The 18,375-nt window shown below is 44.9% G+C and overlaps 2 protein-coding genes across 5 annotated transcripts in view; one reads left to right on the forward strand and one right to left on the reverse strand.

Annotated features, from left to right (window-relative positions):
- The window catches only part of SSPN (sarcospan), a 46,281-nt gene extending 34,473 nt beyond the window's left edge, over positions 1-11,808 (forward strand). Inside the window, exon 4 of the mRNA XM_074902354.1 lies at positions 11,792-11,808. Within this exon, the coding sequence (XP_074758455.1) occupies positions 11,792-11,800 (9 nt within the window). The 3' untranslated portion in view covers positions 11,801-11,808. The remainder of the gene's footprint in view (positions 1-11,791) is intronic.
- A 515-nt stretch (positions 11,809-12,323) lies between these two features.
- The window catches only part of ITPR2 (inositol 1,4,5-trisphosphate receptor type 2), a 287,303-nt gene continuing 281,251 nt past the window's right edge, over positions 12,324-18,375 (reverse strand). For all 4 annotated transcript variants that reach the window (XM_074902357.1, XM_074902358.1, XM_074902356.1 and 1 more), the window contains one exon: positions 12,324-17,902. In XM_074902357.1, coding sequence (XP_074758458.1) covers positions 17,816-17,902 — 87 coding nt within the window. In that variant the 3' untranslated portion in view covers positions 12,324-17,815. The remainder of the gene's footprint in view (positions 17,903-18,375) is intronic.

Raw genomic sequence — 18,375 nt, forward strand, 5'->3', positions numbered from 1 at the left:
AAATAAGCAAGTGGTCCCAGTTTGGTTACCAGTATGCCCCCAAGCTCTGGGCTGTGAGGACCTGAGCTCTGGAGCACTGCAGGAGGTCACCTTCCATGCCCTGGTGACAATGTCAAGGACATCTACCTGGACCCACATCCCCCAGCACTGATGGTGTACCTGTCCTTATGGAGAAAGAGCCTGCAGTTCCTCCGGAGCCATCAGCCTTTCAGGAGCGGTTGAAATAATGCAGGAAGTCTTACAAGCAGATGTTGTTCCTTCACCACTTCTGCCAAGGCTCTGCTCCACAGACTTCAGCTGCAGAGAAATGTTTAAACTGAACTGCAGTGCTGTATGCCCTGCATTTGTACATAAACAGCTTCTAAAAGCACGATGGGGAGTGTGTAGCTCTTTCAGAGCTGACCGGATGGTTCTCCCACTTGACATGTTCACTTCTTGAAACAATATCACTTTGTTGAATTTCGTGGCTTTTTATGTGGAACAACATTAGCTCATCCAAGCCTGTGGTTTATTTGAAAATGAAATTCCGGTAAGCTTTCGTACCATCTGGCAATGTCCAACCGAATTGGGTTTAGCCAGAAACCACTGCACACGTGTGCACAAACACATACACACCAGAAACATTATAATCATAATCAGTAATAGCAGGAAGCGTGGCATTGTTGAGGCACGGGGAGGGGGCGAAAATCAGTGCCTGACTCATCTCCCAGCCATATGCCTTCTGTGGGGCTTGGCTTCTTCCAGCAGAGGGCTTATTGCAAACTCTCCCTCCTGCTGCTTCTACCCCTTCCTTCTGTGGAAACGCCTTTGATGTGAACTTCCAAGTAGATCCAGATGTAAATCAAGCACAGCTGGGTGAGATGCAAGAAGGCATGCCATGTCAAATTCACAGCTGCTGTCAGGTTATCGTGCTGGTTTCAAAGGAGCAGCTCTGATTTACACCAGCTGAGGACCTGGCCAGACATGTTGAGGAGGCACTGAAGCATACAGGAAAGGTTTGGGGCTGGGGTGGTGGCTTCCTGGTTGCTCCATGCAATAGCTGAAGAGGTTTGTTAGATGGGACCACCTTGAATTCCTTCCTAGATCCTCTGGTCCAGACAGGTAGTGGGACACATGGCAAATCCTTGACATCTTGTCCATCCATTGCACCCTTTCTCTTCTCCTCCTCCCACACCTGTGAACACAGGGGTCTGTGACTTGCAAAGCTGAAAGGAGAGAAAATGTGGCCATTACTCAGCTACACAAGAGAACACCAAGCATCCATCCGTCATCTCCCCTGCAAGAGGTTTTGCTGCTCTATTCTTCCTGGGATCCAGTGATAGGACATATGGGAATGGTTCAAAGCTATGCGATGGGAGGCTTAGACTGGACATTAGGAAGCATTTCTTTGCCAAGAGGGTTGTCAAACACTGCAACAAGCTTCCTAGAGAGATAGTTGATGCCCCAAGCCTGTCAGTGTTTAAGAGGCATTTGGACAAAGCCCTTAACAACATGCTTTAACCTTTGGAGCCCCAAATTGGTCAGGCAGTTGGACTAGATGATCATTATAGGTCCCTTCCAATATTATATTCTATTCTAAGAGTTTTGCCTAATCTCTTTCAGGCTTCCCCCTTCTTCCCCACTCAGCTGCTCATAGGCTTGTATTAATTATGGGTGATGGCTGGGGCAAGGGGAAAGTAATGGTAGGGAACATGAGGCGCTAGTTAGGACATGTAGGACAGTTTACTGTATGAGCCAAACACAAAGTCCACTGGAGCCAGTAGGCAGGTTTCCACTGACTCTGGCAAGCACAGGGTCTCTAAACACATTTACCTCTGTAAACTGGGGGACAGAGGAAAATATATGTATTGGCTTTAAAATAACCTTAAAATATAGCAGAGATCTGCTTCTGAGAAAAAGGAAATCTAATGGATGAGCTCTGATGATGAGCCAGTTCCATTGAAAGACTTCAGATCCATGGAGGTCATAGATACTGCCCTGTCCAAGGGAACTATTTCCAGCAGCAGCTCTGTTTTTGTATCTCAGTCTATAATTGCATGAACAGGACCTTCAACAAAAATTATTGTAGACATCTCCATTCAGAACACACTGTTGGTTTTCAATCTTCATCACATGCATTTAAAACTTGTGCATGTACACCTGAGAGTGTTTTTTCCCTGAACTGGATATGAAGAGAAACCAGTGACCCCAAGAAAGGCAGGGGATGGCAGAAGACGGTGAGATGCCTGAAGCTGCAGCCTAGCAGGGGCTGCTCTTGCCTGACTGCTGAGTCCTGGCTCCTTCCTCCACACCAGGTCACCATCTCATCCCCTGCCCAGCCTATAGCTGTTAATAAAAGCAGGAATTTGGCTCACCTCAGAATATCTCTTAGGTTCCTGACTGGAAAAATAAAATAAAATAAATTCCAGCAGCAAAGGCTTTTAATTGAGAAAGTGTTTCTAAAAGGTGGCCCCGGTGCAGCGCTGCACCAGCTGGGCTGTGGACAGGAGGCTCACACACTGTGATAATCCTGCTCTAACTCTTCTTTTACAAGGATTTTTTTTTTTTTAAATATATATTTAGTTTTGCCTCTGGCGTATGCTGTACTAGCATAGCAGCTCTTTAAGCACTATGTTTTCCAGTGTACATGTGAGTGACAGCACCTAAAACCAGCAGCTGTTATATAAATAAGGCCAGCGCTTCCCCTGCAAGTGCCATGATGGCAGCGGGGAGCAGGGCCAGCACAGCCTGAGAGGATGACGTCCCTGCCCTGGACAGAGGGGGTGACAACCCTCAGGACAGTCTTGGTCACCACAAACCTCCCCTCCAGGTCACACCACCCATCACACTGTCACCTCCCGGAGGCAGAGGCTGCTGCATCCATGCTGTTCCTCACCAGCGGTACTCCCATCACTGTTGTTCTGTAATACAGCAAATGGGTAATAACCAGTCTAAAATACAAATTTGTGACATCTCATGGTTATTTTGCTAATGCTGTGTGTAAGGATTAAGGTAGCCATTGTTTCAGAATAGTGTATGTTGTATATTAATGAGCAGCTTAATTGTTTTACTTGGCAGGAGATGTCCAATAAAGTATTAAGAAGTCAAATTTGGCACCTGGTTTCCTTTAATATGGAGATGCAAAAGTCTGATTTGTACTGCCTGTAAATTTGCTGTATCTCAGTATGCAAAGACTCCTGAATAATCTAGTCTATCTTTAAGAAAGCCTGTGATATACCCAGAAAGGATTAACATTCAACAGACCTCCATCATCTAAGTAAACACTCCTCTTTCCTAAAACTGTATTGAGTTCTCATAAGTTCCCTTAGTAGGACAGAAACCATCCTGGCTTTTTTTTCATGAGGTTTGTCTCTTTGCCTGGGTTTATTTATTTGGCAGGAGAATTTTGCCGGCATAAGGCTTAAAAATGTTTGACCCTTTGAAAGGACATAAGGGGATGTTCTTCAAACACCCAGGCCCAAAAGAAAATAAAAGAGGACAGCAGGAGAAAAGCTGGAATTGCAGGTCATGTTTGAATTGGTAGGAAGAGGAGATGGCTGTGCCACATGGTGATCCATGGATGGATACAGCTTTGGTAATGTGCTCACTTGCTTTGGTGGACAGGAGTGGTGTGAGGACCAACAGTCACTTCTGCATTTCCAGGCCAAACGTCACACATACTTGTAATTTTTCTGCACATTGTAACAGGGCAGCCAGGTACCAGGACTCCCACATCTCCATTTTGACAATGAAAATCACTGAAATGTAGGAAAAAGAACTGAAATGTACTGTGCTTTTGGATGAGGTATCAGCAAGAAAAAGCATTCTGTCTCTGATGCACCTATAAGAAAGATGGTGTGAGATGGTGTCAGGAAAGGTGTATGATTTACACGTAACAAAGTGGGTACAAAAAAAAAATTGCTAGACTGATTATAAAATAAGCATTAGCTTTGAAATTGGTGTCTCAACTGGTGTCCCCTGGTCTGGGTGGGAGGGGACAGCCTGGCAGCAGGTTGAGCTGGGTGGGAATTAAGAAGCACTTGAAATGAAGGGTGAGGGGGAGCCTGCAAAGTGCCAAATGACTGTTAGTCTGTATTTGGACGTAGAAATGGTTGTGAGAAAAGGGAATTTGGACCAAGGTTGTGCTGAGGGTTTTGTTTTTTCTCCCTTAGCCAGCGAGCATGAAAATTGATGTTTCCACAGCAGTGGGCAGGCAGCAAGAGGCAGTGAGCTGCTGCTGACACTTATGTTTCCATATGTTTCCACAACTGGCAATACTGCGTCTGTGTTGTTTCCAAATAACTGACATCAGAAGGTAATTTGAGTGCCTTATTATCGCTAAAGGAAGGTGCCGACATAAAAATCATGCTTCACAGAAATGCTTCTTCAAAGCCATGTTGCTCTTGTTGGTCCGTTCCTTTCAAAACGTGGAAGCACGTCATTCCCACCAACCCTGATGCCTTCCAGGAGCCCCAGTACCTCTGGGGACACAGGTCCCACTCCCAGCTCTGGGACACATGTGGCTGAGGGTGCCCCAGCTCCCCTCAGGCCCACAGAGGGCCAGTGTGCCTGGACAGCCCTTAGGAAAAGCGATGTCCAAGAGCACATGTTCCTCCACTGATCTTGACTCTATTCAACCATGGGATAAAACAACTATGGGTGTTTTTCCAACCTGTACCACTTGTCTTGACATTCCCATAGGATATGAACCTGCCTAAAGCACTTGAGCCTTTATAGGTCCTGAGCATCACTATTTTTTACGGCTGACGTTATGAGACAATGGATGGGAAAATCTCCATGAACCACACCAATGGAGGTTCAAAGAAAGAAGAGTCTCTGGGAACATTTTGGAAGCTAGGGTTTGGTATTTCACTGAAGTGCTGCGCCTGACAGGAATGATATAAACACAGCCATATCCCAATGTCTATTCCCTTCAATTCAAATTGTGAAGTCATTAAGACTATTTATTTCAATAAACAGTCAAGGAAGTATCTTCAATCAAGTGACAGCTTGTTCCCATACTGTAATTAAATCTGAAGCTCAATTACTGTTGTATAAGTCAGAGGCATAGACGTTATTACAACTAAATCCCCAGGGATACCAAGACTGGTACAGAGAAGTGGGAGAGTTTCAATGTGGGCTTTTGCGGGTGTGCTTTTGCTGGGTTTGTGTGTGCGATGTGGATTTTAGTAATGGGGGAGGGGGACTACAGTGGTGGCCACTGTGAGAAGCTTCTTGAAGCTTCTCTGGCTCCAGGTTGGACCTGCCTCTGACCAATGCCAAGCCAATTAAGCGATGGTGGCTGCACCTCTGTGATAATGTATTTATGAAGGGGAACCTGGAAGAAGGAGTGAGAGATGTGAGGATAAGTTACAAGAACACCTATGCAAACACTGAGGTCAGTGGAAGAAAGGAGGGGAGGTGCACTGGAGTAGAGGCCCCTCTGCAGCCTGTGGCAAGAGGGCAGGCTGTGCCCCTGCAGCCCATGGAGGTCACCAGTGGAGCAGATGCTGACCTGCAGCCTGTGAAGGACACCATGCTGGAGCAGGGGGCTGTGCCTGAAGAAGGCTGGGACTCTGTGGGAAGAAGCCCCTGTTATTGTAGTTCCATGCTGGGAGGACTGCAACATGCAGGGGGATCCATGCCAGAGCAGCTCAGGAAGAGCTGTCGCCTGTAGGAAGGACTCACATTAGAGAAAGTTCATGGAGGACTCCTGTGAGAGGGACTCCACGCTGGAGCAGGGGAAGAATGCGAGGAGTCCTCCCCCTGAGGAGGAAGGAGCAGCAGGACTGATAGCCTCCCCACATTCCCTGTGCTGCTGTGGGGGAGGAGGTAGAGAAATTGGGAGCAAAGCTGAGCCAGGAAAGAAGGGAGGGGTAGGGGGAAGGTGTTTTTAAGATGGGACAATGCTTCTCACTGTCCTACTCTGTTAAGTGTTGTTAGTGTTTGAATTAAATTGATGTTCTGAGTCTTCTACCTGTGGCCGTAAGAGGTGAGTCATCCCTCTCTAATTACTGCCCCAGATCTTCATCCTTGCAGCTTCCAAGTCCTTCAGCTGCTTCTCCTGTTTGTACTGAAGGAAGAGAAAAGGGACCAAAGCCTAAACTTTGTGTTGCCACTCCAGGGGACAAACAAGAAGAGTCTCATCATATTTGTTTGGCTTATATTTCATGAAATAATAAAAAAAACCCTTAGTTTTGGAGTCTCTGGGTGGTAATCCTAAACATGGGGGTTCAGATGGCACACTGCTGGGGTGGTGCAGCAACCATAACTGGCTTGAAGCCTCAGTGCAGTGTAAGCTCAGGGCACTTTTGACCATGGAGCACTTCTTGTTGGGAAGTGGGGATGGGGTTTTTTTTCCCCATTTTAATATGTTTGTGAAGTTCAGAAGAAAATGCTGCCTCTAAGCTGCCAATAGATAAGTCTAAGATAACAAATATACTTTTCACCAAAAAAGTGATACTGATGAAATTACTGCTCACACACCCAAAAATCCCCATTATAATGCAGTCCAGAAATTACATTATCATTTTCTTTCTTAAAAAAATGACATCTTTCCTTTATTCTTCCTGCCAAGTTATGTTCTATTATATTATGAAGTTCCTTGCATTTGTCTTTCCTTTCTAGCTGCCTATTAATGTCCAGGTGTCACAGCTTCACACTTATATTTCTTTCCAGCTCGCCATGAGTGCACAAAGCAACAGGTTTTCATAAGCCCTCTACCCTCCTGACGAGTATGTATCATGGGACACTGTAGAAAGACTGATGCTAAGGGTTTCAGCTGGAGTCATGGATTTGATCAGCTGCCTGTGACCTGCTAACCTGACCACAAGCTTTACCACACCACTGCCACACCGCTGATGGTGCTTGGTGGCCAGCAGCACAGCGTGCTCCATGCCCTGCTTTCTTTTCATGTGTGCTGGTGGGCACACAATGATGTCCCCTGGTGCTGGGTGCACATTTGGCTTGTGCTCCAAAAGTCTTTTCTCTGAGCAAAACAGCAGCAGCAGTGACTGCTGCAGCTTCTCCTTACTGTGCTCTCAATGGGCTTTGCTCTCAGTGCTGGGGATCACCTCCAGGCACGAGAAACCAGCCCAGGCCCATTGTCTCCTCTACACTTCATCCACCGCCAAGGAAAGTGCCAATTAGTGCCAGCTGTGCTGGGCTGCCTGTTGCAGGGCTGAAGGGGGCCTGGATCCGACCCCCCCTCTCTTGTTTTCTCTGTGCAGCATCTGACTCTCTCAGTCTGTCCACTGATGTCCAGGGATTTCTTAAAAAAAATATCCTTATTCAGACAGCTTGATGTTCAGTGCCCTGTTTTATTTCATATGTTTGAAATATAATACATTATTATTAATGTGGTAATAACTCCCCATACTATGAGGATGCAGAGGAGCCAGAGCAGTCTGGCTTGGGGGATTTGCTGCCCTCTTGCCTCTCTGCACTTATTGGTCCCATGGCTGCTTTCTGAGTCCAGCACAACTGGCAGGAGAAAAATCAAGAGGCATCTCCTACAAGTAAATACCTCTGGGTTTCAGATGGTTGCCAGGGTCAGGGTGCCACCAGAGTAAGCTGTCTGAGATGTTACCAAACAGCACAGGTTGGCTTGTTTAGCCATCACTCCCAAATGATGGGGACCTTTGCTGGAATTTAATCCATCCTATAGGACTGAGCTGGTTAATATATGCCCATCCTCTCACCACTGGTATGTTGGTGGGGGGTGCGCGGTGTGTTTGAGACTGATGTGGGACATCCGTCCTCCTGTGAGATGTCACTCATAGCCTCGAGGTGCATAGGGGTGCACTTCAGCACCAGGGCACCATGTCCTCCTCAGGCCACCCTGCTGGGGCTGCTTGGTGGGTGAGCAAGACTTGGGTGATGTCTTTACAAATTGGGATGGTTTCAGCTGAGCCAGTACAAATTAGGTCTGTTTCTAACAAGAGGCAACTTACCTCCAGGGTCACAGTGCAGGGCTCTGCATGGAGGCAGGAAGAAAAGTTGGAGGTGGAAAGATTTTGCTATGAAGCGGGGGGCAAAGGAAAATTTTTTTTTTTTTTCTGAAGTGATTGCTTCATCAAACAAATTGCTTCCCCCAATATGTCAGTAATTCCCAGGTGCCAGTTAGGTCTTCTCGATTCATAAACGCTGTGTAGAAAACACCTTAGCCAGTCATTTAGCCATAGCATATTTGCAATTTATAGCTTACTTCCTTAGATCTCTGCTAAGTCATTAAGAAGCCTTGCAGTTTGAGCAAAGGTTTTGAGGCCAGGAAAATCTGGGATGAGTAATTTGTTCACGCACTGGTGACCTAAGAAAATCAGTTGACCTTCTTGTCTCTTGGGCTGTGAGACTGGCCACGAGGAGCCAGCTCCCCTGCAGAAGTCAGGGGCCTTCCTGGCTCTGGTCAAGAGGAAAATCCTGGCCCTGGTGGCAGTGTGCAACATACAGTCTGGGTGTCCCAGAGCCAAGATTCTGCAGAGATGCAACTGTTCAGGCTCCCTTGGTGGGGGTGCCAGCCCCAAGCCCTTTGAAAGCCAGGGAAAGACCTTTGGAGATTTCAGTGTGATTCAGATCAGGACTCACTTGCTTCCCTCCAGCATCTGTCTGGCTTTTGAATAGCTTGTATAATAAGTTATAAATAACAATTAAAACATAAAATGAAGAGGGGACCAGATGGCTCCAGGCAACATTTAAAGCACCAAGACTATTTCTAAATGCAGATCACCAGATCCAAAACAGCCCTGGGCAGACTTCGCTGAAGATTATTTGCTGGCCTGGCTGACAGGACATGTGTGGTCTCAGTCAGTTCTCAGAAGATGATGTTAAAATGACATTTGCTGGCAAAGGCAGGAGGGAGGCCCAGGACTTGGGCAGTCCTGAGGACACAGCCATTCACTCCTCTCTTTTAAGGGTATTGCTGAAGGCTGTTGCATAAGCAGTGACAAAGGTGTGTTGGATCGATGTCACTGTTTCACCCTGAGGAAGGTGAAGTGCTGTGCTGGAGGTTGGATCAGGGAGAGGAGCTGTGCAGTGTCCTGACTTCCTAACCGTCTTCTCCTAAGAATGTGGCTGCTCTCACCATGGGTATTATTGCTGTGGATACCTACCTCCAGCAGTGACAGCTCTTGTTCCCTTCCCTGCCACCTTAGATGACACAACTTCTGTCTCCAAAAATGTGGCCAGATGGGAAAAATTACCCCACAAAATAAATTGTCAGTTGACTGGGGAAACTGTGGCTGTGAATCTCTGGCTGAGGGAAGGCCATTGGAAAGGGAGCTCTCACCAATAAAACCAGGCAAAATGAAAGACATTTCCAGAAAAGAAGAGGTGATCTGGCCCCACAATAGCTGCCTAGATTCAGTTTCAGTGCAGCTGACCCACATTCAGCCTATGAGACAACTTTATGCATGTCCTCCTCACCTTGGAGACAATGGGTCTGATGGGGAGGTGGGCATGGGTCTGCCTCCACAGACTTGGTGGCCAAACACCCCAGCCACCACTCAAGGCCAGGTGTTTAGAGATGTGACCTGCTATTGCAATGTCTGTGCTGCAGAATAAGCTTCTCATCCTGAGATTGCGTTAGATTGGATTGTCCTCTCCTAGAGAGATGGGAACCAGCATGGCCCATGGGGAACCAGGTTCATTTGACCTGGATGTAGCACTTGGGCTCAAATTTAAGCCAGACAAGAACCAGCTAGCAGATACACTCCATGTCTTACTCACATGAAGACTTCCAAGCCAGGCTAGCTACCTTTTCCAGCTCTAAGCCACAGCTTACAAAGAAGTAGATGGATAAAATATTATGGCCTGAACTATACAAGATGTTTGAGTAGATGATCACAATGGCCACTTCAGTCTTTCTAATTAAGTTTCCTTTTGCCATGTTAAAAATAAGTTTGATTATCATTTGCTTTTGCTTTTCTTCTTCCTCTCTTGTACATGCTTCTTTCAACTGAGCCTGGAAGCAGAAGTATCACATTACTATGAGAGAAGCTAGTTTTGTAATATGTCTATCCCATCCAGAGTCAGGAAACATGCAATTTTGCAAGACAGCTCGTACTCAGTGAATTTCCAGCTCAGTTTGTATTTCTGTATTTATTTAGATTTGTGCTAACCACGTAGAAGACCACTCATCCAAAGTGAGGTGCTGTGGACAAACTTTCAAAAAACAGATTTCATAGACCAAGGATTCTGAGCAACAGGCTTTTCACTGGACTGGTAGCTTCTGGCTAAGTCCTCTCTTCTGAAAAGACACCCGAGATTGACAAAGACATGGACAGTCAACTTCTGATAGCACTAACTCTTCATAATAATTCAAAAGTAAAGTTTTAGTAAACCCCACCAGTAAAATTACTGTTTCTGACAACATTTTCCTGTACCCTTGAGGCCTTCCCTTGAACTTTCCTTCCTTCCCTTTTTTTCTCTGCATGATAAATTGTATCTGTGACAACTCTCATTTACAACTCTCACAGTCTTTAGTTAGGTGCATGATATCCCCTCTAGCATTTTCCCACATCCCAGCTGAGCAACCAGGGGACCTGGGCAGATGTTTACGCTTGCATGGGATGAGCACAACAGCTCCAGGGACTGAACTCTCCTCTCTTGACTCCTCCTCTACTTCAGCAGCAAAGTCCTGCCACAGGCAGAAAAATCTGCATTTCCCATGAGATGGAAGTGCTCACAACACCAGCTGCTCTGCTTGTTTAGGTCTGCAGCCAACCTGTCCCTACTTCTGCATGCCAATGTTCCCAAATACCCTCAGACTGACTTGTGTGTGTGCAAACCACACACCGTCATACATAACACATACACCCTCAACTCTTAAAACACAAGCATGAAGGGTTGGGAGGGTTTTTTGGAGGCACAAAGAATTCCGCTGTCGTTGTCAAATTAGGGTGAAAACTTTCATGCCAGATAAAGCCACCGTTACAGCTCCCTGGTAGGGCCAATGGGCCTGAACCAACTTCAAAGTTGCATTTAAGAAAAGCCAAAAAACATTGTGCCAACTGCCATTGTCCAACACCAACTCAAGACTGAAAATGGGTTTTTTTGAACCCCGTTTCAAAGTTGCCCTGTGCCCTGCTGAACACAACTGTGAGTCTTTGCAACAGTTAACACAGTTCCCCGATGTTTCATGCTGTAATGCTGGTGGGGCAGGAAAGCACGAACAAGCAAATATACCCTTATAACTTTGGTAAGAAAGCAAATGTTCCTAGGAGAGGATTGTGAAATTCAGGTTGACATATCATAGTTGAAGGCCACCACACAAAATGATGATGACATGCCAGAGTCCATGGTTTACGTGGCAACTTGGTGTTATTGGGATCAAAGCCTATAGAGTATGTTGCAGGCTTTGGGGGCCATAAGGGAATATTTTATAAAAGCATTTGGAGCCTTTGGGCTGTGGCTGGATCTCCACACCACTCTTGCCATCTGGATGAAATTGCAGGGTTTTGAATGGGGGAGGGTGAGGGTGGGGAGGGTGGGGGGGGTGACTACAGGATGCACGTAAAGCAATGCCTCGGTTGACCCCACAGCCTTGCACATGTGTGAGCGCTGCCTTGACAAAGGCCATGTGGCTGCTCCTCATTGCCAGCCAGAGCAGTAGCCCTGCTCCCCAATTCCCATGGCAATGGCACGGCTGTGACGGTGCCCTCACCCACCACAAGCCACTGCAGAGCTGTCGCTCAGCCTGGCTCAGGCAATGGATCTCAGCTGGCTCTCACCACTGGGGCACAGTGTTCTTCCAGTTAGGTTAAAATTTGGAACAGAAGCCGTTCATCTCTTTGTATCAACTTTGCGATCTCTGCAGTTTGTTTAACAGGTATAGATGGCTTCCAATTCCAGCCGAGGGGTTGAAGATTGTGCAATAATTTACCACAAGAAGCGCTGTTAAAAAACCTCCTGCTTGTACCAAGTCAGATACTGAATGTGTTAGTTGACAATGTGATCTATAACATTTAAACAGTTATTGAGGACATAAGGACAAGACACTGGCAGTCTGATCATGCTCCTACAGATCTGGTTTACTGGTTTGGCTTCTGAAGTAACAGCTTGTGGTTTTGGATGTGCCCAGGTCTCACCTTACCTCAGCAGCAGTGGATGGAGTTGGAGCCACAGAGAGAGATGGGTGTCACAGAATAAGAAACCTACTGCACACACAGAAAAAAGGGGTGACTTGGCTGTTTGCAGCAAGAGAAACTTTGAAATAGCAAAGTTATAAAGGCTATTTGTCTTGTGCCTTGCAGCTTCCTGCTTCAGACTAAAAAAGTATAGCATATAAATAGAGTGGACAAGTGTGAACTGAAGATAGTAATACACTACTCCACATTTAAAAGCCTTGGAGCTCAAGTTTCTTTTGAGTCATTTGGGATGATTTTGTGCAAACACACAACGTCCAGTATAGGTGCCTGCAAACAGGATCTATGCTGCCAGTCACTCTTGCAGGCATCCCGGGACAGCAAAGAGGTCAGCAGCCTTAAAGCTCAGTTTTCTCCACTTTAAAACAAACTTGGCAGCCCTCCCCAGAAAACAAGCATGCTCTTTCCAAAGAAAAAATCCTCGCTTGCAGAAGCTTTTGTCACAGCAGCAGCAACAGTGGAAACAGAGGAGCTGAATTCACTTCTGGGCCACACCAGTGTGAGTCCACTGACATCTGTGTGGCTGATGACAAGGGAGATGTTTGGTCCCTGAAATGCCTTTTGAATTAAAATGTACCTTGGAGGAAAACATTTTAAAAGAGAAGCCTCAGCATTAGGTTCTCAATTCTGCATGCAAAACTGCTCCCATTCGGCTTAGGAGCTTAATTCTAGTTTGGGGGCTTTTTGTTTATAAATATGATTGCAATCACAGGTTGAAATTTTACTGTATGAAACCTGATTTTCTCTTAGGACATCCTTTTTGCAGAACAATCTAAGAAACCTGGTAGCAAACCATCTTCTTTCTATTTAACCTTAAAGTCATACAAGAGAATAGAAAAGAAAGTTAATTCTACTCAAAACCTCAGCAGGTTGGTATAACAAGTGCACAGAAGCAACAGCATGCTCTATTTAATAGGATTTTTCTTAATTAATTAGCAGGCTTTTTCTCACTAAGAGGGGGCTTCACTCCTTTCCTCATAAATATTGACTTTCTGCAATAAACACAGCTGAAAAAAACCCAACACAACACTTGCATGTCCTAGTTCTTCTGTCACAGGACGCTTCCTTTTTTCACAAAGACCACAGATTTCCTCAGCCCCAGTTGTCTCTATTGAGAGAGACAGTGGTTTTGGACTCTTTGTCTCCCTCAGTCCTTTCCCCTAGAAGAGAGGGGAAAACCCATGGTCTTTTTCTCAATGTGCTACTTGAAGGAGTTACACTGAAAACATGAAAAAAAAAAAAAAGCACCAGAAAACTCACATACATAAAAGCCCGCACTCTAGTAAGAGAAGTTATATCAAGCCTTCAAGTCTTGAACCTCTGCATCTGTATCATTTAATTAAAATTAAAGTCTTGGGCTGGCACCAGGAATATGTGATGGGCAGCAAGAGGCTCCTAAGCATCGGTGTTGAAACACAGAAGTGATGAAAGGCCATTGCCTGGTGGAGGCATAGATCCCTGACATGCGCACACGTGTGTACATATCGAGTGCTCTCTGCTGCTCCCAAGCATGGACACATGGACAGCTGGCAGCCCTGGCAGGACTTCCCTGGTGCTCCCCTGAGGGACACAAGGATGGGATGTCACCTTGCTCCTGCTGACATAAATATGTGATTCTCAGGATGCTCAAGGCCTTGCAGTGAGTCAACAACTTCTCTCTTCAGACCTGAGGAGGCAGCAAGAGTTAATGTGCCTCAGGCACCAGCAGAAAACTCTGATGCTGTTTGGCTTGAGCCCATTCCTCTCCATTTGTGAAACTCACATCCATCACAATCTCTGCATCTACCCACCTTCAACTAGGGCTGACCCTGGCCTGCTGGTTACGGACTAAACAAAAAGCACTTGAGCAAATTGCACACCTAACTGCCACCCAACCTTCAGGAAAGGTGGCCATCCTACCCATTCTTTTGACCAGAACAATTTGTGCTTGAAATAAAACAAATCCTTGCTTTCATTGCTGGATTCAGCCTCCATCCATTCAGGACTGTACAGATGTCATCTCCTTTGTTGCTTAGAAGAAACGGATGCATACACACAGCCTGGTCTCTCACACAAGACAACCAGCCTGGTTTTCCCAGCAGTCTTCAATTCAGCAACACACATTTCCCTGCAGCTTAGCACCAAGTGAGACAGACATATACAAAATGACACACTTTATTAAAAGTTACATTCAGCAGCAATGGACATATTTACTTAAGTACATTTTAATTGTCAAGGAGCTTACAAATCCCTCTAAGGCATTAAAAGCTCTTACATGTTTTAACTTCTTTGCAATCGTTTGATATAAATAGGTAAGATAAATGATGCTTGCCTAAGAAGAGGATGCTACAGCTGCATTAAATAAAGATATACATAGAAATCTATGTGTAAAACAATGATTTTTGTTATAAACTCATTGATGGGGCTATTTCACAATCTTTAAGGCTTGGGCTCTGGCCCTGCAAATATTATTCACGTAAGAAGTCTCCGTTTTTTTTAAGTTACCATGTGCAAGTGTACAGATTGCTCGCATGGATGAGAGCTGCAGGGCAGGACCTAAGCTTTGGCAGAACCATCAAAAATGTCAAAATGCTCAGTAAAATATATTTACAATCTGTGCAAGCAGCATCACCTACTGTTACTGATTATGGAGGTCTCTCTCAGAAGCTATCAACAGCAGAAAGGCACCACAGCAAAGGCTAATTGGCACCCGTTAGCTCTTTGTTTTTGACATTGTAGGTCTCCCTTCTGAAGAGCAGTATTTGAGCTCTTGAGTCTTGGGGATGGATGTTATTTGAGGTGCGAGCACCAGCAGCATGCTACTATAGGCCTGAGCTCAGGGCACAAATGCATTGAGTCTCAAGTTTTTCCACCTCCAACAGCAGAAATGTCCCTTGATGTGCAGCAGTTCAGCTGCTTTTTCTGAGTGTAAATAAGAAAAGTGACAACCACTTCCAGTATTAGCCAACCACCCACCCCCAATAAATAGTGACTGTTTAATTTATCTTATCATTAACTGTGCTTTATGCCTCTAATAAGCATACGTGTGAGGAAGAGGAAATTCCTGTTGAAACAGAAGCTGTAACTAGATCTGAAGAACTGCATAAACTATTTTGAATTAATACAGCTGCAGAGTCTGTTTCTCTACCAACTCACCACTCATTTTACGTTTGTGTGCAACTCCTTTGGCTTTGTGATGTACAACAGGTCTAGTCAGAGACGCAGATCTGGGTTTAGCTTACACTGGCAGCTGGTTACTGTATGGCATGTGGCTGATGCAAAGTCCCAGAGTCAATTCACTGAAAGTCTCTTGGTGCTGATCACTAATTGGTACATGAAGCCCCATCCTCACTGACAGGTGAGGCTTATGGAAGGGGTTTTCCCCACCATAGGGATGCTGGAGCAGTATCATTGAGACCTCATACACAGTAAGCGTGAAGGAAAGGCACACACCAAGGTTTATTCCTAAAATATCTCAGTCGTTCATCCAAGACAAACTGCTTTTCTGTGTTCTGCTTTGACCTAGCAGCTTTCCTACCATCAGCTCCCCATGGCATAGTCACATCTGCTCTGCAGCAACTCGAAGACAACAATGTGGTCTTTGGCATGGAAAAGGTTACTCCAGTCTTAGAAGCAAACACACAGCATCAGCCAGCTCAACCCACCTCCCTCTGTCTGGGAAGCAGCTGATGTCTGGCAGCAGTGAGGCTGCGAGCCCACCAGCAGAGGAATTGTAGAAAATTTATCTCCCACCACTCACTTTCATAGGCCTTGTGCCATTTCTGGTAACCACCACTTGCTCTTCACCTCAGCACATGGGGGCAGAGTGCTGGCTGGTCTTGGGAGAATTTCTTACAGGAAAAATAGACCCTAAAGCTGGAAACAGCCATCACCTCTCACAACAGGGATACTCTATGGACTAAAGGAAAGACAACAGAAAGATTTTCTTCCCATGAAATACACAAATCCCTCATTTCCACATAGTATTTTTGAAGGACACAATTGAAGCCAATGGGAAATGTTTTAATGGTAGAAGAATCAGACCCTAAAGTATATTATTTTTATCTCAGCCACCTCACTAGCATAATAAAATAGATGGCTTCCAAAAACAGGTATGAATTTGGGTTGAAGAGAGGGAATTGCCCCTTCCTTCCCTTTATTCTAGGTCTGCTGATTTGAATTGTGCCTTAAATAATAGCATTTCTTCAGGAAGAAACTAGAAATAGCGGAGACAATAATATTTTCACTTTTGATCAAAATGGCTTTAATAGAAAAATGGAAATGTTACGGGGGAAAATAACAGCAAAAATATTTTGGTTTAAAAAGTGATTCCATGTAACAGAGGTGCATTTTCAAATCCACTGAGGACAATGAGGTACCCAAAACCCACTGAAAATGAAAGTGACTGGGACCACAACTTCCATTTGTGCCCCAAAAATACGCTAAGAGAGAGAAGAGCTCTCTTGGATTCTGGAAACCCTGTAACTTCTAATTTAAAGCCATAAGAAATACAGAATACAGCAGAAACCTGCACAGCTGACTTGGCTGCTGCCTTTCATAGAGCCCAGAGCTGGAAGGAGCTCCTCCAGCATTGCCCCCGTCCCCCACCTGAGAGGCCAGACCTGCAAGCCCCTGAAAGCAGGAATGGCAGGTAAAGGCATAAGCTCATGATCTTTAGCTTAGAAAAAAGCTGGCAGAATATGGTGCTTAATACTCAAGTCAACTCTTGCTGAAGATGCTTATGGAAGGTAATGACACCATTACAGCTCCATACAGAAAAACATTTCTATTTCTAAGGTTTTTAAAAGAAATAGAATCCCATACACATTTTAAACTACAGGTATATTTTTTTTCCTGAATCCTCCATTGGAACTTGAATTTAAAACACAGTTTAGCTCCTCAGTATGTGAAATCTCATGGCCACATTAATCGAGAACATCTGAAGCCAGGAGAAAGAAATCACTTCCAGTTATGTTGTCAGTGTTATGCACAGAACATTCCCACAGCTGTAGATCCATTGTGTTCAATGTTATAAATAAGAAATTGCATGGTGACAGCTAAAATTCAAAAGTGTTAATGTTTCTCTTTGCAACTCTTCTTCTAGTTTTTTCCTCTTTTTTTCCCCCAGTCTTTTGAGGTTTCTCTCTTTTCCCTCCTAGTAGAAGTTACTAGAAGCAACATTATTGCTTACCCAACTGACATATTTACAGTAATTAAAAATAGTAAATGCCAAGCAAATATGACTAATATTGCTATTTGGCAAATATATTTGACTTCTATTGATTCTGAACCAGGCAGTTGTATTTGTGTTAATAAACATTTCTCCTTCTTCTGCTTATCTTGGTTATACCACCGTTTTGGGGAGAAGTCTGAAGGCAGCAGTAAAGGACGTGGCCAAATGCTGCCCCAATCTGCACAGCACACGGCAGTGACCACCAAAGCCATCAAGTTGCAGAGTGCAAAGGCAGCAGAGTCGAGCTCCGTGAACAAATACAAACAAGCTCCCTTGTATCTCTCGCATTCTAGGTTGTGGTCCCTTTCAACCATGAAAAACAGCTACAAATTGTTCCCAGAGCTAAACCACTTAACATCTTGGCACTTGGTTGTTTTTAACTTTGTAACAATAGGCACTGTTCACTCCTCTCAATCTCAGTTTTTTATTCTATAATAAAGCAGGAATACTGATGAAAGGCTAGTCACGGCTTCTCCCTGTGGTATCAGGGTGGTGGCATGTGATGATTCACATGGGGTGTGTTTGATCCAAGAAAGCCCAGCCTCTGCTTATTCTTCCTTTGTTCTGTCATCTAAGGTGGAAAGGCAGAGAGAGAGTTTAGATTTTTTTTTTCTTTTTAGTATTATTTAGCAGTCACAGAACAAGATACATATAAGCAAAACAACAGGGAGTGGAATTCTTCAGCATTGAAAATGACAAGTAAGAGATGCCTTTGAGGTGGGAAATCTGTTTCCTGCAAAGTATAGACATTTTATTCTCATTTGTACATTATTCTTATTCAGTGGCAGGTCTTACAGTGTATTAGTTGCGCTGCTATCATGTTGTGTAGCCCTGCAGAGGGTCAGCATTTGCTCTTGGTGCTGTACAATCACAGAATTAAAACATGGTCCCAGCTGCAGAGAGTTTAAATTTAAGCCAGGAGAGAACAAATTCAGCCAGAGGGGGATGAAAAAAATCCACCAGGATGGTAGGGGTAAGCACAATAAGCAACGGTCTCAGCACATCCAGCCTAAACCTTTGCTAAGATTTTCAGAGAGAAGAAGA

This window comes from Athene noctua, chromosome 3 (genome assembly GCF_965140245.1).
Source record: "Athene noctua chromosome 3, bAthNoc1.hap1.1, whole genome shotgun sequence".
Lineage (NCBI taxonomy): Eukaryota > Metazoa > Chordata > Aves > Strigiformes > Strigidae > Athene > Athene noctua.